The 21,318-nt window shown below is 54.1% G+C and overlaps 3 protein-coding genes across 3 annotated transcripts in view; 2 read left to right on the top strand and 1 right to left on the bottom strand.

Annotated features, from left to right (window-relative positions):
- Window positions 1-1,636: 1,636 nt before the first annotated feature.
- ALKBH2 (alkB, alkylation repair homolog 2 (E. coli)) lies at window positions 1,637-3,112 on the bottom strand. The gene is made up of 3 exons (XM_010582075.1): window positions 2,908-3,112; window positions 2,089-2,287; window positions 1,637-1,946 (listed from the first exon to the last, which is right to left on the bottom strand). Exons 1-3 carry the CDS (start codon window positions 3,110-3,112, stop codon window positions 1,637-1,639), a joined length of 714 nt encoding a protein of 237 aa, XP_010580377.1.
- A 352-nt stretch (window positions 3,113-3,464) lies between these two features.
- On the top strand, window positions 3,465-8,074 carry UNG (uracil-DNA glycosylase). The gene is made up of 7 exons (XM_010582269.1): window positions 3,465-3,651; window positions 3,970-4,325; window positions 4,415-4,510; window positions 5,313-5,410; window positions 5,839-5,927; window positions 6,165-6,343; window positions 6,856-8,074. Exons 1-7 carry the CDS (start codon window positions 3,465-3,467, stop codon window positions 6,994-6,996), a joined length of 1,146 nt encoding a protein of 381 aa, XP_010580571.1. The 3' UTR covers window positions 6,997-8,074.
- A 1,202-nt stretch (window positions 8,075-9,276) lies between these two features.
- ACACB (acetyl-CoA carboxylase beta) overlaps window positions 9,277-21,318 on the top strand; it is a 24,985-nt gene continuing 12,943 nt past the window's right edge. The window contains exons 1-21 of the mRNA XM_010582268.1: window positions 9,277-9,692; window positions 12,733-12,865; window positions 13,352-13,490; window positions 13,782-13,891; window positions 14,070-14,151; window positions 14,630-14,728; window positions 15,045-15,154; window positions 15,415-15,525; window positions 15,697-15,906; window positions 16,165-16,335; window positions 16,629-16,790; window positions 17,014-17,177; window positions 17,652-17,802; window positions 17,883-17,986; window positions 18,649-18,730; window positions 19,241-19,386; window positions 19,464-19,614; window positions 19,756-19,890; window positions 20,408-20,554; window positions 20,673-20,861; window positions 21,188-21,288. Of these exons, the coding sequence (XP_010580570.1) occupies window positions 9,277-9,692; window positions 12,733-12,865; window positions 13,352-13,490; window positions 13,782-13,891; window positions 14,070-14,151; window positions 14,630-14,728; window positions 15,045-15,154; window positions 15,415-15,525; window positions 15,697-15,906; window positions 16,165-16,335; window positions 16,629-16,790; window positions 17,014-17,177; window positions 17,652-17,802; window positions 17,883-17,986; window positions 18,649-18,730; window positions 19,241-19,386; window positions 19,464-19,614; window positions 19,756-19,890; window positions 20,408-20,554; window positions 20,673-20,861; window positions 21,188-21,288 (3,113 nt within the window). The remainder of the gene's footprint in view (window positions 9,693-12,732; window positions 12,866-13,351; window positions 13,491-13,781; window positions 13,892-14,069; window positions 14,152-14,629; window positions 14,729-15,044; window positions 15,155-15,414; window positions 15,526-15,696; window positions 15,907-16,164; window positions 16,336-16,628; window positions 16,791-17,013; window positions 17,178-17,651; window positions 17,803-17,882; window positions 17,987-18,648; window positions 18,731-19,240; window positions 19,387-19,463; window positions 19,615-19,755; window positions 19,891-20,407; window positions 20,555-20,672; window positions 20,862-21,187; window positions 21,289-21,318) is intronic.

The following is a 21,318-nucleotide window of genomic DNA, read 5'->3' as shown; positions in this document are numbered from 1 at the left end:
TGTGCTAGATACTCCCAGCCTACTGAGAGCAAAGAGCTCTGTAGAAGTTTGCCACCCAACCCTCACCTTTTGAAGTCACTGGGCTCTGTGCAGGCACATGAGGCTCATCAAATGCTGTTGCTTGTTAGTCGCAAGCTTCCATGGTGAAGGTGTTAATAAAACGTAAAAGGTTAAAAAACATCAGATAAGACCTCCAAGATGACATCTCTGTGTTTGGATTATTCTTGTCTTATTTTGTGCATTATTTAAAAATGTATGATATTATAGTCAAACCACTGCACTGCTGTTTGAAGTTGCATTTTCACTTCAGGGTATTTTTGTAACTGTACAGTAGCAATAAAAGAACAAACTTATTAGAAAAAGTAGCTGTTCACATGTGGTAGTGTCTTGAAACAAAGACCAAGCTATAAGCCAAACCGCATTTGATATATTTGATAGAAGCAGCACCTCACAGTCTCTGGATGAGAAGCATTCATGCAGGAGCTCTTCATACTTCATTTTCTGGTAGTGGCAGGGGGTGGGAAGTACCAACTCCAAATTGTCTAAACAGACGTTAATTCCATAGCCCTAACGGACCTACCGCTGAAGGATAGAGCCCATCACTAATTCAGATGCTTGTAGCCTGGTTACACAAGGATCAGTTCACATTCTCACTCAGTACTTACCATCGCTTGATTCTGCAAGACCTGTTCGTGGCTTTGGATGGTCTTTCCTCATTTCGGCAGGATTAACTGTCAGCATGGAAGGTGATGGCTTTCAGGTAGCCAGAATGGAATCCCTAGGAATAATTATTTAGAAAAACAGACACTCTCAGAAGTTATAGCCTGTCATGCTGTGTTGTCCATATAAATGGTCCAACCTAGTCTTTCCCCAAAAGGTCATCTTATGCTTCCTGGTTTCTGTACAAAGGACCCAAGGAAGAAGAGGCCCTCTCCCTGTGCAGTAGCACCTCGTGCTTCCTCCTGCCCCACCACACTACTGACTGAAAGAACCCAGTCTCCCATGTCAGCAGAGGAGGTAGAGCACCAGAAAAACATATGCAGACAAAAGTCATAGAGACTGTAAAACATGCAGCCAGCCATGTTGCACTCACTATATTAATCTCTTAGCACTCCTCTTTTTCATGTCAGTCTTATTTGTATTTTATTTTTTTAAAAAACCAAGCAAACCATAGCTCATTGACAGAGCATACAAGAAAGTGTCGCCTGTTGAACAGCATCAGCTTCCAGGCTCCCTCCAAATGATTACATTTTGTACTTTATGGTATTTATAAACAATTTCACCACTATCTCAAGGATATAGAGTATTTTGATCTTTTTGGAAAACTAGCTAGATTATGATCAGTTGAGAACAAACTTCATCCCGAGCAAAACAAGGGTATTGCTCATTAAAGGTATGTATCAGCAGGACTACAGCAACATGTCGCGGAGAAAAAGTATTCTTGGTATTTAAGATCAGTAGTCGCAGTCTTTATTAGCAAGTTACCAAGTATGCTATCTCCTCTCCTGGTTTAATTTGTTCATCTTGTACCTTGGATCATCAAAGACAGTGTTTGAATGAGAAATTGACTGTTACGTTGGGGAAGAAAGCTTCTATTTTCAGAGTCAAAAGACCTGGTGCTTGATTGCTGAGTATTTCACTTCTTGGCTATAGTCATCACTTTCCGAAATGTGAGGTTGATTCTTGGGGCAAGTACTCTCTTGCGGGTGGGCAGGCTGTGGTACCAATACACATTGGTGGGGTACTTCATCATCAGCAGGCTACCATGGGCTAGCTGCAGTTTGATGGGCTTAATGTGGCGCGTTGCATTTTTCCCTCTGGAATCACAGTGCCTGAAAACAAAGTCCCTGCAAGCCCCAAAGGACACAGACGCAATAGGACTGCGTGGAACCAGTTCTCTCTCATCATCTCGATGTTCACCTATGTGGTCCCCACCATCTTTGTATCTGTACACAAAATAGATTAATTAGTTCTTCTACCAATCTAGTTAAATGAATGTAAACAACTTGTCAGCGATCTGTCAACAGAGTTGTGCAAGCAATTTTTCATTTGAACAAGCTGCTTGATGCAATTGGAAATCAGACATACCTGTTAATGAGAACAAAATTAAAAGTATGTCCTGTGTCCAAAGTGATGCGGTCTCTGATACGATTAAGAACTGGGATCCATGGCTTTGGAGAAAAGGTAACGCCCGAGTAAGTGTATGTTAACTCAGGGTCTCCGTAGGTTACCTGCTTCCTTGGAATGTCATGCCATTTGCCAAACACGTGCAATTTCGTCATGTCACCTGTTCAAACAAGAGATGAGAAGGATCAAAACCAACTCTGTATTACCTCTGCAGTTCACAGTTTGAACAATCTCGATTTGGAGCTTCACAGAAGCTCCAGTGGGACAACAGAAACGACGATGCTGATGACAACCAAAAAGTTGTTCAAGTGTTTCTGTCTCAACACAGTACTTAACTCTCAAGTCTGACGCGGCTTTACTATCCCCCTTGAATGTGATGAACAGGACTAGCACCCCCATCGTACTCTGTTGTTGAATTAATGTGACCGGGGATATCTCGTATACTACATCTACCAACAAACCCCTGTCACCATTCCAGGATTACCCCAGTTCTTCTCTTAAAACGTGAATGAAACCACTTGACACATGCTTCAAGCTAAGCAAAACTAACCCTGCAGGATCAGACCTGTGCTTGTTCTTTGCTTCTCTGGGCCAGATTTTGCAAACGTCCGGCGCCTGCAGAAACCTCTCCACCACCTGGCTGCCACCTCTGCCCAGGCCACGGGAATCATTCTGGGACTCGCCTTGGGCCGGCCGGGCAGGGAAACGCCTCACCGGGCAGGGGCACGGGGGGCGTCCGTGGCACCCGGAGCTGAAACCGGCTCCCCGGACGGCCGTTACCTTCGAAGTACTCCACCTCCTCTTCCAGCTGCTGGAAGATCTCGTCAGCCTCAGCCTTGCCGAAGAGGAGCCGGTAGTCGCAGCTCAGGCCCTCCGCGCGGATCTCCTGCCAGGGGGACTGCCCTGAGGCGGGCTCCTCCGCCCGCGGCCTCTTCCCGCCGCCCCCCGTCTCCCCGGGAGGCCGTTTAACCACGTATTTGTCCATCGGCCCCCGCTCGGAGGCACCGACAGCGGCGGGGAGCTGTGGGGGGCGCCCGTCGCCTCCTCCCGGCAGCGAGACCGGGCGGTAACGAGAACCACCCTCCCTGAAGGAGCCCGGCGACGGTGCTAATCCCCGGGTCCCCCAGCGGCCGCGGAGGGCGGGGGGGGAGCGCGGGGCGGACGCGCATGCGCCAGGGAGGGCTATTGGCCCCCCGCCCCCCTTCCTCCGGCCCCGCCCCGCGCACGCGCGCGCTCTTGGCGCGAAACCCCCGTCCCGCCCGCCCACCCACCTACCCACCAGTTCGCGCGGGTGCCGCTGCCGCCCCTCACCGCTGCCCCTCGCCCGCTCCGCCGCCATGATCGGGCAGAAGACGTTGCACTCCTTCTTCAGCGCCGCGCCGGTAAAGAAGCGCGGCCGCTCGCCGGAGCCGGGCGGCGATGCTGAGGTAGCGAGCGGGGAGCTGGGGGACCAGCGGTCCTGGAGGGGGGAAGAGGGGACTTGGCGGTCGGGAGGGCGGCGGCTGTGGAGGGGGGTCTCGCAGCGTAGGTGGCCGTTGGGGCGCGCGACCCTGGCGGCCGTTGGCGGGGGGGGGGGAATTGGGAGACCATGCGCCGCGCGGCCACTTCCAAAAACCCCGCGCTCTTAGCACGCCTGGCTGACCTGCCAATCGAGGCCACGCTCCGCCGCCGTCCAATGGGCGCTGAGGGCCGCCGTTTCGTCAAGGTTGCTAGGCAGAGAGCCTCTCCGCCGGCTGTGGCAGGCCAATAGGGAGGAGCGGGCCTTTTCCCGTTGACCAATAGAGAGCGGGAGTTTGGGCTAACTGCTTGTGGGCGGGTCCCGCTTGGCTCGGCGGCCGATAGGGAGGGGCCCGCTGTTGTTTTGCCGCGAAATACCCGCGTGGGGCGCGGCCGGGGCCGTGGCCGTGGCGGCCGCTCGGCTCCGGTTGCTCGGCCCGTGGCTGGGCCGCGGCGTCCCCCGCCCGCTCTGCAGCCGCCTCTCGGCTTGCCATTTCCAGGTCAGCGCCGCGAAGAAAGCGAAGGCGGCGGGAGATGAGGCGGGCCAGGCCTCGCCGCTGAGCCCGGAACAGGTGGAGCGGATCCGTAAGAACAAGGAGGCGGCGTTGCAGCGGCTGGCCGAGAGGAACGTGCCCGTGGGCTTCGGGGAGAGCTGGCGGCGGCAGCTGGCCGGGGAGTTCTCGAAGCCGTACTTCATGGAGGTGAGTGAGGCGGGTCTGTCCTGAACGGCGGGGCTGCTCAGCCACTGCTCCCCGGGCTGAACTTCTTCCTTTTCCCCCCCCCCCCGCAGCTGATGGCGTTCGTAGCAGAAGAGAGGAAACGCTACACGGTCTATCCACCCCCTGACCAAGTCTTCACCTGGACGCAGATGTGCGACATCAGGGATGTGAGTAGAGCTTGCAGGTGCTTGGGGAGGGTTGGGGGAGGTCTCTGCAGCTGCTGGTGCCTTTAAAATGACGAAAACGCGGGGTGGGATGCACACAGGCCTTCATCTCCGAAGCATCGATCCCATGGAGGGCAGATGCTGCTGTTGTTTCTCTTGTGTAATTTGGCAATCCTGGCACCTCTCATCTCTCGTACTGAAATGCGGTTTTATTGTTTTATTACACTCACTGGCCACAGAATTTCCTTTAAAGCTTTAGTTGGACTTTTGACAGTATTTCCAGCGCTGCCAACTTAATATAGCGCTTGATTTTTTGATCTCGTACATTTCCTGCGTTTTTTTAATTGATCTTTAATGAACTATAATTTAAAAAAAATGACAGCGTCTAAGGTAATCCCATTGCCAATAAGCTGTGTCAAAAATATCACAGCGAGTGTGGCATAAAACTAAAATGTGAGCAAATTTACTTGGAAAATACCTTCACAAGGTGTTCTATTGTGGTGTTCTGAAAATGTTGGTCTTCTGCAATCAAAATATCTTCATAATGTTAGCAGTAAAGCTGTGGTGATGTTAGTCCTTAGTGTTAGGTGGGGACTGTGTTCTTCAAGTTGTTTATAATGAGAAGTCAGTGATTTAACTTCAGTTCCTGGGGTTTGGTGTTTTGGGTTTGTTTGGCTGGTTTTTTTTTCTGCCTGTGTGTTTGTTTTAGGATAAAGCTCACTTATAAGCTTTTTTTTTTGTTTCCTTCTCCTCTCTTTTGGGGAATAATACTTATAATTCAGTGCTAACAAAGGCCTGCTTTCAGGTAAAGGTTGTCATTTTGGGACAAGATCCATATCATGGACCTAATCAAGCTCATGGGCTCTGTTTCAGTGTCCAGAAGCCTGTTCCACCTCCCCCCAGGTATGACAGCACTCAATTTGCAGAACTCCTTTTGTTTACAAATTATTTGCAGTCCTGTGTTACTCACAGCTGTGAGCCAGATAACTGATACGAAGTGTGTTGTGACTACTTAAATTTGAGTTGTGTGTTGCCTAGAAAAAACATTACTGCAAAAATATGGATAATGCTATATAGTTTGGTGGTATCCTGAAGAGCATGCTGGATGTAAATTTGCATTTTCAGTTGTGCTGAGACCTTCTTCTTATGCTTCCAGCCAGACACGCAAAGGGGAGTCCTTGTTGCCCTGCTTCTACGAATGGTTTTATTAGCTTAAATGATAAGATTAAAATCAATACCCTTCTTGCCTAGTGTAAGAGCAGTAAGTGGTGCTGTTTGCTCTTATCTTTAAACATGGACATTAAAAAACTTCTGATGGTTTTTGTTTGCAGTTTAGAAAATATTTACAAAGAACTATCTACAGATATTGAGGATTTCACTCATCCTGGTCATGGTGATCTAACTGGCTGGGCCAAGCAAGGTGAGTTAATAGGCAATCTAGTAATGTGTCCACTGTAGGTCATAAAAAAGCTGGTCTAGAAGACAGATCCATGGTTGGAAACAGTCCATCTGTAAAAGAGTAAATAATTCTGAATGCCTGTCACTTTGCAGGTGCCTTAGAATGCAAATTTAATTTATCACTTCTCAGGGGTAGCAGGAAAAAGCAGTTAACGCTTGACTTTTGTTTCATCCTCTGCGTATCTGCTTTGTTTGCTAGGAGTGCTCCTACTCAACGCTGTCCTCACGGTGCGAGCTCACCAGGCCACTTCCCACAAGGAGAGAGGCTGGGAGCAGTTCACGGACGTGGTGGTGTCCTGGCTCAACAAGAACTTGCATGGGGTCGTCTTCATGCTGTGGGGAGCCTATGCCCAGAAGAAAGGCAGCTCCATTGACAGGGTACAGGTTGCTCTTCTTCATCTCTTCCCTCTCGCTAATTTTTTTTTCTTCACTTGGGTGGACACTAGAGGGCACTTCCCTTACAGAATCGGGGTTTTCTCCCTGCTTGAACTCTGCGGTCAAATTTAGTTGCCGTTCTGTTCCAGCTTAGCCTTTGCCAGAGTTAAGCAACGAAAGTGGAGCAAGTGTAACCTTCTGTTGTCAGAAAAGCGTCCAGCTGAGGACAGCACTGTTTTTTCTAGGAAAAGGCTCGTGAATAAAATTTGATGTTAAGATTACAGCAATTGAAAAATGGCCAGGGTATTACTGCTGCTTTACATATTCCATCCTCCTCTGCTCAGTGGGATAAAAGTCTTGGTCCTCATGGCGAGTTCTTTAGGTCCTCAGGCTGGTGGCTGAGGTGGTGTAGAGAGGAAATCACACCTGCTTGGTCAGGGCAGAAGCAGCCAGCCTTGTCCAGGGAACTGAAAGCATGCAAATCTTAACGAGCGGTTTCCTCCAATGCTTTACAGAAACGCCACCACGTCCTGCAGACAGTCCATCCCTCGCCTTTCTCCGTCAACAGAGGGTTTTTTGGCTGTCGGCATTTCTCGAAGACGAATGAGCTGCTCAAGAAATCTGGAAAGAAGCCCATTGACTGGCGAGCGCTCTGAGCTGCGTGCAGAACCTGGTGGGGTCTAATGGTTGGAAGCAGCCCCTGTTTCAGGGGTTGTCTTGTTTCTGAAAAACTTTTGCTGACCTGAGAATTACTCTTCAGATGTTGATTGAGGAACAAATGACCAAAATTTCAGAGATGTTCTATTTTTTTTAAAATGTTTTTTAAAGAGTATATTGGAGTGTTAGATAGATAACTTCTCTGCTGTTTGAACAGGTTTCAGCCTAGTTTGATGCAAAGAAAAAAAAACACCATAGTTCTGTATTAATTTGTGTTCGTTGTTATAATGGGAATATATTTTCAGGCTCTTGTGAGGGGATGTCAGTTCTTACAGGTGAAGCTGTTCAGCTTTTGTAAATACTCTGCTGTGTCTTCTCCCACTTTGCCTCCTACTGTGCAAATCCAGATTTCATATTTGGGGGGTGTGGAGCTGACTCTATGGGAGAAAAGGAGGATGCTTTTGTTTTTAGCTTTTTGCTACAGATTACAAGATTTATTAGAAATATGGCCTCTTGGGACTGTAAAGACCATATGCTGTCAGAAGTGTTACTTGGTGTATCCGTACTCTCAAGATTTCAGGATAAATCTCCCCAGCAGCCGAGAGGAGACTGTGACTGAGGTGCTCTGAGTTTTTTGTTGGCATTTAGAGAAGAAAACTGTAAGTTCTTAGATTCTTACTGGATGTGTTAATCACTTGGATGACAGGTGAGCTGTGATGACCATGAACTTTGTGATACCTGCCAATGGCAGCAGCGAAGGTTTGTTTGTCAAGATCTGCCAATTGATGGGCTGATGGTTGCAAATTATTTAAGATCTTTTAAGATCTGAAAACAGGGAGTTTTGTGCTTTGCCTTCATAGGAGGAAATCAAGGTTTCTAGCCACTGTTGAAAATAACTGTTGGGACTTCAGGATGAAGATGAGGTTGGACTTTGCACATCTGGGTTTCCAGTCCATCTTTGACTTTGTAATTCCTTTAATGGGAGTGAAGTGCCTTGTTCGTTTGGAAATTACATCAGGTTTTATAGAATACCCCTGTAAACTTTTCTTTGGTATTTGCTCCAATAGGTAACACTAGTACAAGGGCAGTTTACGCTTTCTGTGGCTGTGTTGTATTTTGGTTGATTGGTTTTGTTTCTGTCCCCCCAGTTTGTTTTTTAAATAAAAATTACTTTGTTTATGTTGCGGTGTGATGTTGCATGGGTAGGAACAATGCAGGGAGGGAGGGGGGCCTGAGGTGAGGCCCTGGCTCTGCAATGAGTGCTGGTCTGGGGTGAGGGGGGAGTGGGGGGGTGCATGGGTGTCCCTGCTCCCTGCTGGGGAGGCAAAGCCGCAGGTGCGGGAGCTTGTCCTTCTCCTTGTCCCCATGACCAGGCACGGAGCCAGGGTGCTTCTGTCCCCCAAGGATCAGGTGTCCTGGCTGGCCGTGACCAGGCTCCCCTCCCTGCCCCACCACCACCCTGGCTTTCCACTCGAAGTTTTCCAGGCACATTAACAGGGAAATATTTCTGCTTGACGTTACTGTCACGTGCAAGAACGCAACAGTAACGCGACCATGAGACTCAGGGGACGTGGGGGGCCGGGGCACGTGCTCCCCCCACGGCGTGGCTCTCGCCCTGAGGCCTGGCACCGCGCCGGCTTTTTTGGCTTGACGTGGACGGAGTGACCGACTGAGATAAGCGTGACCAGGAGTTGCGGTACGGGCAGGCGCAGCCGGCGTTTGTCCCTGCTGGGGCGGAGAGAGGGGGGGGACCCACAGAGCTCGGCACCTATGGTGAGTGGCCCTTTCCCTCAGGAAGGGGCCTGGGCTGAGGGGAGCGTGGCGGGGCTGTGGTGGTTTTCCCTCATGACCACCCGTAGCTTTTACTGCCTGTAGAGATTTGGGGTTTTGGTTTAAGGGCCCCCTGATCTGTGAGGAGCTGGGGCAGTGGTTGGTGGGGCAGCCTCACTGCTATCCTTAGGATGCTGTGAGGAGCTGGGGAGGCGAGGGGCCATTTCAGCCCCCTTGGTGCCACGTGAAGGCTGTGTCGCCCCCCCCATCCCCGTCCCCCCCTGCTCCAAGCTGCTCCTGTTTTGGGGAGTAAAAATAGCTCCAGCTGAGCCTTCAGGTGGCCTGACCAAGCTGGAGGGGGGTCTGGCTGGGTGTTGTGGGGGGCTGCTGTGTGGGGTGTAGTGGGGAAGAGGCCTTGGTGTTTTAGGGGGCGGCTCTTGTGACCCCAGACTGGCTGATGGGGGTCCTCCCTGACAGAGTGTCTCTGTGCCTCTCCCCAGGGCAGGTGAATGCTGCTGGCTGCCCTGTTCCTGCAGGTGCTGGTGTGGCTCATCTGGGCCAAAATGTCCAGCCCTCAGCCCGGGGAGGAGGAGAAGCCGGAGCAGACCCCGGCAGAGCAGCTGGCTGCTCCCACCATAGCCAAGCCACCAGCACGGGCAAGCCCCCCGGCCCCCAACCCACCACCACGGGCCAGCAAGGCTGCGGCGGGGGACCAGGAGCAGATCGTGGTGTACAACCCTGCCGCTCTCCGCCGGCCGGCCCTGGCCAAATTTGTGCTGGGCTCCTTTGAGGACAACTCCTCCGATGATGAGCTGGTGGCTGCAGCCTTTAGGGTGGGCAGACGGTGCAGCCTGGCTGGGGCGGGGGGCACCAGCATCGAGACCCCTGCTGTGACCGCCTTGCTGGAGCCCGCTGCCGGCATGAGGTATGACACGTGGGGTCGGGAGCAGTGGTGGTCCACAGATGCCCCATTTGGGGTGGGCAGATTGTGGGCGCATTTCTCAGGGACCCTGTTGCTAAAATTGGGGTGCACATGCATGTGTTTCTTGAAGCCCCAAATTGATGCCCCTGTCCTGCCCCTTTGGGCTAGGTGCTGCATGAAAAACCCTGATAATAAGGTTAATGGCAGCACCCCGGGAGGAGCAGACACGCCCAAGTGCTCTGTGTGACAGCAGTGCCACATGCACAACTGCAGCAAGGACTGGGGCAGGGGTTGCTCCGTTACAGCGATTTTGGATGTCAAAGAACAGGGTGGAAAGTGCTTTTAGTGTGCATGGCATTCCTTCAAACACAATCCCCAGCGCTGCAGCCAAATTGCCCAATTGCTCCTGTTTTCTCACAGCTTTCTCTCATTTTGCTGCTTTTCTCTGTCCCTGCACTACCTCCTGGTGCTGGGAAAGGCTGTGCTGATGCACACAGGCACAGGCTGCGGCTGTGGTTGGCACAGTAGAGGGGTACATCGGGGAGCAGGGATTTTCTTGTGTGACAAGACAAGGTTGGGGTCGCTTGTGGTGGTGAGCGTGCGGATGGGCAGCAGTGGGTGCTGCTGGTGTTTTCCCTGCACTCGCTGTTCTTCTGGGTGCACATTTTGTGCATGACCATTGCTGGAGGCATTTCATGGCATGTGTGTAAACCTGTAAGTGGAGCTGAGCCTTTTGACAGGGCACCTGCATGTGCAAATGTTGCCTTGTGCCCCCAGGGCTGGGACCTGCTCCTGCTGCCACCTGTACTTTCCTTCTGCTATGGCGGGGGATGTTTACACGCTCCTGCTATTGCACATGGGGAAACAGAGCATCCTGGGAGGAGTGGGGTACCTGGAGTGTTCCTGAGCTGCTCCTGCCCTTCCTTTGCCCTTGCAACTGTTGCAGATAAATTATTCAGGGCAGAAAAGTAGCTCTTTGGTAGTTCGTTTTGCTATGAGTTGATAAAAAGTGGATGAGCTTTGTTCTGTGGGTAGCTTTGCAGTGCCTTTTGCCCAGCGCTGGCAGGGCTGTGGGGCAGCTCGGTGCTGCCTGCTGGCTTGTGCAGAGCAGCTTCCCATGCAAGCACAGCTCACGGCCATTATAAATAACTGGAAACAAAGTGCAGCTGCCTAGCTCCTCCTGGCTGCTCTGCTCCAGGTTAAAAATAAAAGACCTTTGGCTATGGGGACATGTTATGAAACTTGACAGCCCAGCGGTGTCTTCTTGCCTAGCTGGGGTTTTGGGCAGTTTCATGCACCGTGCTGCCAGCGGGAAATCGCTGCTGCTCATCTGCGCTTTAACACGGGAGGAATTTCCTTATGTCGCTGCCTGAGTCATGTTGTAGACGTGGTTGGTGCAGTTCGCAGGATGGGACGGGTGTGCTGGCACAGGCTTTGTGGTGGGGTTCAGGGTTGTGGGAGGGAGGTGGGCAGTGCGGCTGGCCCTGGGAGAGCAGCAGAGCTGCCGAGCAGCACGGGGGATGTGCCAGAGTGCGATAAACCCAGCACCGCTGGGTGCTGCAGTGCTCCAGCTACTTGGAAAAATACCCTGAGTGCATGGAGAGATTGGGACATTTCCCAACCTCCTAGGGGGTTTTGACACATTTCCCCTTAAAATAAATGCGCCAAGTGCTACTCGTGTGATATCTGCTCATTTGGGGGGGTCCTTCTTCCTTTGCTTATTTATAGCTCAGCCTTGGAATAACAATCAACAGTTCAAAATCCGGCTGAGTTATGAGGGGGGAATGTGAACCTGCTAATTAAAATAGAAAGTTGCTTAAAACTCTGGGCAGAGCTGCGGGAAGGCATGTGCCTGGCAGCCAGGGAGGTCCCTGCCTGCCCGTGATGGGCTGCCGGCGCTGCCAGAGCCTCCTGTGCCCGCTGCCACCGTGCCAGGAGGTGGGAGGCGTGAGGGCTGCCTGATAGTGCTGCTGGGGCTGGAGCCCTGCGGAGGGGCTGGTCCGGCCATCCTGCTGCCAGCACAGCCCACTTTGACCTGCCAGCTTTGGGGATGCATGATGGCCTGTGAAACAGGGAATAGACTCCGGAGGGCATGGAAGTGCCTTCAGTGGAAAACCATGGTAAGGGTGAGTCTGGCCAGCAGTGTGGTGAGCTTGGGAAGGTGTTTTGGGGTTGTGGAGCAGGCAGCGCAGGCAGGATGGAGTCTGATCTGGCAAGGAGCTGTGGCTGCTGTTGTTGCAGGTTGTGCGAGAGCAAATTCCCAAGGCAGCTGCTGGGAGTGGTGCATCCTGCTCTTTGCAAGGTTTCTTGCACAGCGCTGCCTGCTCTTTGCTTCCCCTTAGGTGACCCTCGTGCAGCTTGAGGTGGTCTTGTAGGGGCACCTCCAGCCGCGCCCCTTGGAGACCTGGTGCTCGTGCCATGGGATTTAGAGGCAGCAATCCTGCTTGCCTTGCACGGATGCTGGGGAAGGGATGCTCTGTGCCATCCCCTGTATGTGTTCCTACCACCCAGCCGGGCTGCTCCAGGCTTCATCCAGGGATGTGGGTGATAGATACACCTCTGCAATGGGGCTTGGTGTGAACCAGGAGCTGCAGGGGCTTTGCAGCAGACTTTGGCCACTGCAAAGGGGCATTTGTGTGTGTAACGATCCTAGCGGGGCGGGGGGGCTGTTTGTGGAACCTCTGTTCACCCTGAATTGCTTGCCCCATATAACTCAGTCAAAAGTACTTTTCCTCTGCGGTGTTACAGCGAGTGTTAAATGTCCCTGGAGAGATCCCAATGCATGACAGGGATCTGGTAGCGAGGAAGGTGAATCCCAATGTTCCCTGTGTGTGTCAGCAGGGTGAAGGGTTTTATTGCTTTCCTTGGAAGAAACTGTGGAGGGGGCACCATCTGGTCTCCAGTGCCCGCTGCTGCAGGCTGCCGGGGTCTCTGCAGATCCGACCCCCAGGGAAGCTGGATCCAGCAGCAGCACGAGTCACGCCTGGCAAAGGTTTGCTCGTGCAACTGCAGGCTTGCTGACGGCCATCACATCCTCCCGCAGGCCTAGCATGTCCGGGCTGCACCTGGCAAAGAGGGGCCGCGAGCACAGGAAAATGGATCTGCAACGGGACTTCACCGTCGCTTCGCCGGCAGAGTTCGTCACCTGCTTCGGGGGCAACCGTGTCATCGAGAAGGTCTTTCCCATGCACCCCTGCTTTTGCCTGGGTGGTGGGTCGTTGCTTTTCATGGCAGCATCCTTGAGTGTTGCCTAAGACTCCCGTGCCCATCAGGCTCAGACCAATGGCAGCCTGGGGCAGCCCAGAGCTGTTCATCCCCCAGCTTCACCCACCCTCACGGGCTGGAAACCCTCCCAACGCTGCCCTTGCATGTCAGCTGCTTGCAGCAGCTTTGCATGGCTGGCACAAATGAAGGCCAAAGTCCCGTCCTTTGTTAGCCCCAGTGCCAGGCACCAAAGCTGCTGTTAAGGAGCCTCCTCCTCCACCAACATGTACAACTGGCTGTTGCAAAGTGCCCATGTTAGCGCAGCTGCCCTGCTTTGCTCACCACCTGTGCCCAGCCCTCACCTCCATGCTGCCATCCCTCAGGGCTGCGTGCCCAGCCCCATGCCCCAGCAGCAAGGAGAGGTTTCAGCCAGACACCCTGCTTCCCCGTCCCCCCAGGTCCTCATCGCCAACAATGGCATTGCTGCTGTGAAGTGCATGCGCTCCATCCGCCGGTGGGCCTACGAGATGTTCCGAAACGAGCGTGCCATTCGTTTCGTGGTCATGGTGACCCCTGAAGACCTCAAGGCTAATGCGGGTAATTCCTAAAAGCATCCCAGTAAGAGATGTTCCCTGCCCTGGGGCTGAGCCAGAGCAGCCCTTTCCTTCTCCCTGCACTGCTGCTGGGTACCACGGGGGGGTCTGCACAGCCCAGGGTCACACACTTTCCTCCTGTGCAGCCAGATCCAGGAGTAAATAATTCCCGTCCACCCCACCCCACCCAACCTCCCCAGGATGGAGAATTTGGGGAGAGGGTGCAAGGGGCACCATGCAAGTGAGATGTGGCTCAGGGGACTGGCTCCCACCGCTGCCATGCGCTGTCTTTCAGAGTACATCAAAATGGCAGATCACTACGTGCCTGTCCCCGGGGGGGCCAACAACAACAACTACGCCAATGTGGAGCTGATCGTGGACATTTCCAAACGGATCCCAGTCCAGGTAGCAGCCACTCGCGGGCCTCCCATCTCTTTGTCGAGGGAAGCAGGTGGGGACGAAGGGGCACTCAGAAATGGGGTGACATCCCTCCGTGCAGAGGAGGCAGGCACGATGCTGTGGGCGATGGGAGGATGCCAGCGCAGGGAGGTAACAGCTTGCACTGCTCCTTGTCTTGTGCCAGGCAGTGTGGGCTGGCTGGGGACATGCCTCGGAAAACCCCAAGCTGCCAGAGCTGCTGCAGAAAAATGGGATAGCTTTCCTAGGTAAGGTCTCGCCACCTTCCCTGTGCCAGCGGGAGCAGTGGGCATTGGGCTAGTGTGTGCATGCACGCTCGCTCCTTAGGGACACTGCTGGTCAAAGCCCATTTTGTGTGTCTGGCATGTCCATCCTGTGGTGTGGCAGTCCTCAGGCCAGTTTTCTGGAGCTGTCCCAGGAATCTTGCTGTTTTCTGGGTTTTCCCTGTAACGCTCATGATGATGCAGCATTTACAGAGGAACATTGAGTGGGACCAGACCTCGTAGTCTGCCCAGCCAGAGGACAGCCCAGGTGCCCGCTTGGAGAAGGATCAAGCTCTGTCCTGAACCGGGCAGTGGGTTTGGGGGTGTTTCCCACGTCCCCACTCTTTGCAGAAGGGCTGATGGTGCAAGTTCAGTGGGGAGCAGCTTTCTGCAGTATCCGTGTGATGGGGACAGGCTAGCTGGTGAGGCTGGCCCAGCTCACCCCTTCCCTCCCTGTTCGAAGGTCCCCCCCGCGATGCCATGTGGGCACTGGGGGACAAAGTCGCCTCTACCATTGTGGCTCAGACGGTCCAGATCCCCACGCTGCCGTGGAGCGGGAGTGGTAAGCGCCTCCTCCCCAGCCCTGCACACCCTCCCCGCTCCCCCATTTCTCTCCTCCCTGCCCCTCCTTCTCCCCCAAAGCAAGCACCAGGGTTGTGTCCCTGGCCCATCTGGCTGCAGAGTGGCTCCAGATATTGGGGACCGCACTGCAGCTGAGCAGCTGCTGGTTCAGGCACAGGGGTGTTTGGAGACGGGGGTACCTGGAAACAGGGGAAATGGCATGTGCCAACGGGGGTCCTCAGCTCCCTGGGCACAGCCAGCATGCCACCCCAGCCATTCCACCGTGGTGGTGACTGTAGCCTTGGCTGTGCCCACAGGTCTGGTGGCCCAGTGGTCCGAGGAGGACCAGAAGCATCGGCAGATGATCAGCATCCCCCTCGAGACGTACAAGCAGGGCTGTGTGAAGGATGTGGAGGAAGGCCTGGAGGTAAAGCTGAGCCCACGGGCAGCTGCTTGTCTCCCATCCACCATTATTTCTCTTTAGAGCTTGCATGCCCTGGGCCTTTTGGCCTCCCAGCACGTGTGACAGCGATGCAAGGATGTTTCAGCAGCAGTTTGTCCCTCTGCATGGATGTGGCTTGGGGCAATCCTGCTTGGGGATGCATGGGGCTGGGGCAGGGTGGACTGTGGGGGTGATGGGTTGGGGTCCAGAGCATTTCAGTCACCCCAGTCCTTGTCCCCCCTCAGGTGGCCAAGAGGATTGGCTACCCACTGATGATCAAGGCAGCAGAAGGAGGTGGGGGCAAAGGCATCCGAAAAGTGGAGGCAGCGGAGGAATTTGGCACCTGCTTCCGGCAGGTGAGAAGTGCCCGGAGCCCCCATCCCGGTCCCATCTTGGGGCATGCAGCAGGGTCCTGCTCACACTCTAGGCATCTTGTGCTTCCCACCTGGGCTCGCCACAGGATCTGCTTCCATCCTGGGATGAATTTGGGGGGTGATGCCAGAGCATGACCCTCTCTCTCACCGCAGGTGCAGGCGGAGGCGCCTGGGTCCCCTGTCTTCCTGATGAAGTTGGCGCAGCACGCGCGGCACCTCGAGGTGCAGGTGCTGGCTGATGAGTATGGCAATGCCATCTCCCTCTTTGGCCGTGACTGCTCCATCCAGCGCCGGCACCAGAAGATCATCGAGGAGGCGCCCACCACCATTGCGGCACCCTCTGTCACTGAGGTGATGGAGCAGGTGGGTGGCCCTGGTCTTAGGACAGTACAAAGTTTTAGTGAGAAACTGGTTTGATCCTTGCTGGGTTTATTGTGGTTTTTGGCACCTGAAGCTTCTAAGGAAGGGAGGGAGCCCCCAGTCTAAGGGGGGACCCCCAGCCCTGCTTGTCTTCTTGGGTCCATGCAAGGACACTGCTGCCATTTTGCTTGGGAGACCCCGACTCTGCTGCAGTGAACAGAGGGTCATTACTCTCCACGGTGGTTTCGCCCTCTCCTGCAGTGCGCGGTCCGCCTGGCCCAGATGGTTGGCTACGTGAGCACGGGCACCGTTGAGTACCTCTACAGCAAGGACGGGAGCTTCCACTTCCTCGAGCTGAACCCGCGCCTGCAGGTGGAGCACCCTTGCACAGAGATGATTGCGGATGTCAACCTCCCCGCTGCCCAGCTACAGGTACCTGAGTGCACACAGGTGACTTTGCAAGGCGTGTTAGGTGAAGCAATTTTGTAATTTAGGGAGAAGTGCTAGGCTGGAGCCTGGCAGAGGGAATCTGTCCCACATAACAGCATGTAGGGTGCAGGCGGAAGCAATGTAACATTCCTCCTTCGCTTCTGCAGGGAGCAGCTGCCTGCAGCATGATGCCGCTTCCCCTTGCTCTTCATTCAGACCACCTGTCGATGTCTCCCGGTTGTAATTTTGATGCTAAAGTCTTGTTCTGGATGCTGAAGTCCTCATTTCTCATGCAGATTGCAATGGGCATCCCCTTGCACAGGATAAAAGACATCCGGGTGCTCTATGGGGAGAGCCCCTGGGGCGATACACCCATCTGCTTCCACAGCCCCACCAACACCCCAGTGCCCAGGGGCCACGTCATTGCTGCCCGGATCACCAGTGAGAACCCCGAGGAGGTGAGCTGGGAGATGGACTCTAGTGCACTGGCCCTGCATGTGGGGACAGGTTTGTACGGGGCACAGTCCTCCTCAGCTGGACAATGTTCATGGGCATTGAAGCCATGGGATCAGTGAGATCTGCGTGCAGACTGATAAATGGCACAGGGATTCCCCTTCCCTGTTTACTCTGCATGAGTCTCAAGCCTGGTTTCTCCATGTCTTCTGCTCTGTCTTCACCCAGGGTTTCAAGCCCAGCTCGGGGACAGTGCAGGAGCTGAACTTCCGCAGCAGCAAGAATGTTTGGGGGTACTTCAGTGTGGCGGCAGCCGGGGGGCTGCACGAATTCGCCGATTCCCAGTTCGGGCACTGCTTCTCGTGGGGAGAGAACCGGGAGGAGGCCATCTCGTGAGTCCAGTGGGATGGCGTGGAGAGCAGGTGTCCCCGGGAAGATTCGCAATTGATGCATGAGCTGGAAAAAGTAGCATTTATCCTAGAGAACCAGAATGGTGCCACTGTGCTGAGCAGGTTGTTTATGTTGCAGACACTGGCCAAAGCCAAAGTTTTTGGACTGTGGTGGTGCTACGGCCCCAGTTTATCAATGTGATCCTTAAAGGCACATTGTAGTGATCTGCTAAGCACATGCTTAGTGCCACTGAACAGCAATGGTCATTCAGTAATTGAGCAAAATTTAATGAGTCTGTCTTGGGTATTTAAGTGTTTCATTAAGTCAGTGCTGACTGTGGGGCTGTTTCACCCAGGCATGAGGGTGCCCAGGGCTCAGGAACTCATCACTCTGGTCTCTGTGGTTCCCCAGTTTTCTCTGCTGAAAGCCAAGTACCACCTCATCAGTCATTAATGGAGGGTTTTGCTCCCTAAAAGGAACATGGTGGTCGCCCTGAAAGAGCTGTCTATCCGCGGGGATTTCCGGACCACAGTAGAGTATCTGATTAAGCTGCTGGAGACAGAGAGGTTCCAGAACAACGAGATAGACACCGGCTGGCTGGACCATCTGATCGCTGAGAAAGTGCAGGTGGGGAAGACTGGCCACCCTGGGGTCACCGCTCCCCTTCTGGTGTAAGACCCAAACCCTGTTATTTTTGCCCACCCCAGGCAGAGAAGCCAGACACAATGCTGGGTGTCGTCTGCGGTGCCCTCAACGTCGCGGATGCCGCCTTCAGAACGTGCATGACCGAGTTCCTGCACTCGCTGGAGAGGTGTGGAGTGGGGGCTGCCTGACGGGGACTCGGCCATGCCATGGGCACAGGGGTTACAGGCATTGCATGTCCTAAAGGGCTGCTCCTGGCAGCCCATGTGGCTCCTGCAATCATGGAGGCCTGAGTTTTTCTCTCCCTGGGCCATCTTCCTTCCCCCTTTTGCTGCAAAAGCTTTGCAAATCTGGAGGTAGTGCCTGTGGCACTGCAACAGCCTGGGAAAAAGGGTACCTGCTGTGACTCACAGCTCTGGCTTCTCAGCTATCGCTTTGTCTGGAGAGGGGAAAAAGTTTCACACGTTTGGGAAAACGTCTTTCAAGGGAAGGTGGCTTGGCTGAACGCAGTTTGCTTTTGGTTTTGCACTTGAATGTCAAGGTTATTCCTCTGGCCTTGGAAGATGCTCGGGGCTCTCCCCCGCGTCTTTATCTGAGCATGCTTTGCTGGTGTCTGGCCTGCCTCCGGATGCGTTTTTTTACAAGGTGCTTACGTAGGTCATTTAAAGCAGATGCTTGTTCCCTCCGGTCACCTTCACACCCTCCCGCAGTCAGCTCAGAGGCCTCATGGCCCAACGCCAGCAGCACCGCTGACATCTTGCACACTTGGCTCCTTGCTGGCATGCAAGGCAAGCAATACTTGTGGTGCCAGACCCATCCCTTGTGTTTCAGGGGGCAGGTGCTGCCAGCAGCCTCCTTGCTGAACATTGTCGACGTGGAGCTCATCTATGAGGGCATGAAGTATGTTCTCCAGGTGAGGGCTGGGCTGTGCTCCTCCCGAACTGGCCATGGCACTTGTCATGGGGACAGGGACATGTGCTCCTGTCCTGAAGGCAAAAGATGCAATAAATACAAGGTTGTCCTTTAGAAATGTGCAACATAAAATGAGGTTATTAACCTCATTTTTAACTAGACAGACATTTTCATACATCCTTTTGCCCCGAGTTTAATAAAGTATCTCCTTTTCTTGCTTTTAAACCCAACTGAACTTCGTGCAAAAACTCCCTACTTAGAATGAAAGCAGCAGGTGAGCCGTGAGTTAACTAAGCTCCAGGCTGCGAGTTGAACCAGCTCTTTGGTGCAGCCTGAGGTTGCTGCCTCCTGCCCTCCCCAGCACAGCCCCATCCCATGGCAGCATGCTGCTCCTGCACTGACCCTTGCAACAAGCACGGGGAGATGTTCCTCACCCCCCACCATTCCCCCAGGGCTGTTGCACACATTTCAGGGGGTTGCACTGAGGCCTCTCCCTGGCCGCTGCCCACAGGTTGCCCGCCAGTCCCTGACGACGTATGTCATCATCATGAACCACACTCACATAGAGATAGACGCGCACCGGCTGAACGACGGTGGGCTGCTGCTCTCCTATGATGGCAACAGCTACACCACCTACATGAAGGAGGAGATCGACAGGTACTTCTTCACTGGGCCCCCACTGGCCCTCCCTGCTGAACAGCAGCCGGTTGGTGAGACCTTTCCCTCTCCTTAAGATACCGCATCACCATCGGCAACAAAACATGCGACTTTGAGAAGGAGAAGGACCCGACGGTGCTGCGTTCACCCTCCGCAGGGAAGCTGCTGCAGTACAGGGTGGAGGACGGTGGCCACGTGGCTGAGGGGAGTGTTGTTGCGGAGATCGAGGTGAGTTTTGCAGAAGAGTCTGGAGGGGCTCCGTTCCTGCAGTGCTGGTGGATGGCAAAAATGAAACCCACCAACGCTTGAGGTGCTCTGCAGTGTGTGGGTGCTGCTTGCTCGGTGACTGTTTCACCCATCCTCGCCCAGGTGATGAAGATCATCATGACGCTGGTGGTGGAGGAGGCTGGGCAAGTGCACTACATCAAGCGGCCGGGCGCGCCGCTGGAGGCGGGCTGCGTCATAGCCCGGCTCGAGCTGGATGATCCCACCAAAGTGAAGCCCGTGAGTCTGCTGGGGGCTGGCCATGTTGCTGTTCCCTCCTGTCTGCTCCCAAACAGCATCCTGCAGGGCATCAGGGTCACTCACTGGGGGACAAACGGAGGAGCTGCCCTGACTGGGCCATCAGTAGGGATGTGTCCTCATGCTGGCACAGGGTGGCACTCATATGACCATGCTGCATCCCCTAGCCAGCTGCGCTGGGGCTTGAGTGGCTGCTCCGTGTGCCATGGTGTTGCTCTGCGTAAGCATCCCATGCATGCTTACTTAGTGTGCAGAAGCTTACATGGAATTTTTTGTGTATCTCTAGCACTCTGTCTACATCTCCAATTTTTCTGCATTGTTTACATGTTGGGGCACTGGCAGAGACATGAAGCTGAATGTTAGGTGCTTCCTCTGTATCTAACCAAAAGCAGATGCTGGAGGGGTTGTGCGGTTTCTCTGGGGCAGCTGCAGTTCTTGTGGGGGTCCTTCCCATGTTGGCAAGGACCAGGGCCAGCCCACCTCTCTCTGCTCCCTCCAGGCACAGCCATTCACAGGGGGCCTCCCAGCCCAGCAGACCCTCCCCATCACTGGTGAGAAGCAGCACCAGGTTCTCCGCAAAGTGTTGGACAATCTTACCAATGTCATGAACGGGTACTGCCTGCCCGAGCCCTACTTCAGCACCAAGGTGGGTGCTGGGAGACGAAGGCGGTCCAGGTGTCCTGCCCCATTGCCTCATGTTTGCTGTGATGGCAAGACAGGCAGCACCAGTGGGTGCAGGCAGCACCAGCTTCTGCTCCCTGCAGGTGAAGGAGTGGGTGGCACAGCTGATGAAGACCCTGCGGGACCCCTCCCTGCCCCTCCTGGAGCTGCAGGACATCATGACAAGCATTTCGGGAAGAATCCCCCTGTCCGTGGAGAAGTCGATCCGGAAAGTGATGGCACAGTATGCCAGCAACATCACCTCTGTGCTCTGCAGCTTCCCCAGCCAGCAGGTGAGTGGTGCAGGGGCTGCACTCCCCAGCTTGACCTTCGCTTCCTTTACTAGCTCTAGCTAGTTAGGAGTTTCTGCCTGAATTTGTCCTGCCAAGAGATGTTATTAAATGACCGAGGGAAACATTCGTGGGTTTATGCTTGTGTTTTTATGCTTGTGTTTTTGTATTTATTTGTCACTTTGTATTTTTCACCTGGGGGAAAAAAAACCCCAACAAACGAAAGGTTCTGCATACAACAGCACTGTCCCCAGGCAAGCCAGGGAGCTGGCAGCCCTGCAGCCATGCTGGCCCCAAGCTGCACTGGACCCTGTGCCCTCTCCATGCAGATCGCCAATGTGCTGGACACCCACGCAGCCACGCTGCAGAAGAAGGCTGAACGGGAGGTCTTCTTCATGAACACGCAGAGCTTGGTGCAGCTGGTGCAGAGGTGAGCCCTGCACTGTCTGTGACCCCCCCA

Source organism: Haliaeetus leucocephalus, unplaced genomic scaffold (assembly GCF_000737465.1).
Source record: "Haliaeetus leucocephalus isolate CR32 unplaced genomic scaffold, Haliaeetus_leucocephalus-4.0 Scaffold840, whole genome shotgun sequence".
Classification (NCBI taxonomy): Eukaryota; Metazoa; Chordata; class Aves; order Accipitriformes; family Accipitridae; genus Haliaeetus; species Haliaeetus leucocephalus.
Note: the sequence above shows the minus strand (reverse complement) of the source record. Positions and strands in the feature narration are given on the sequence as shown.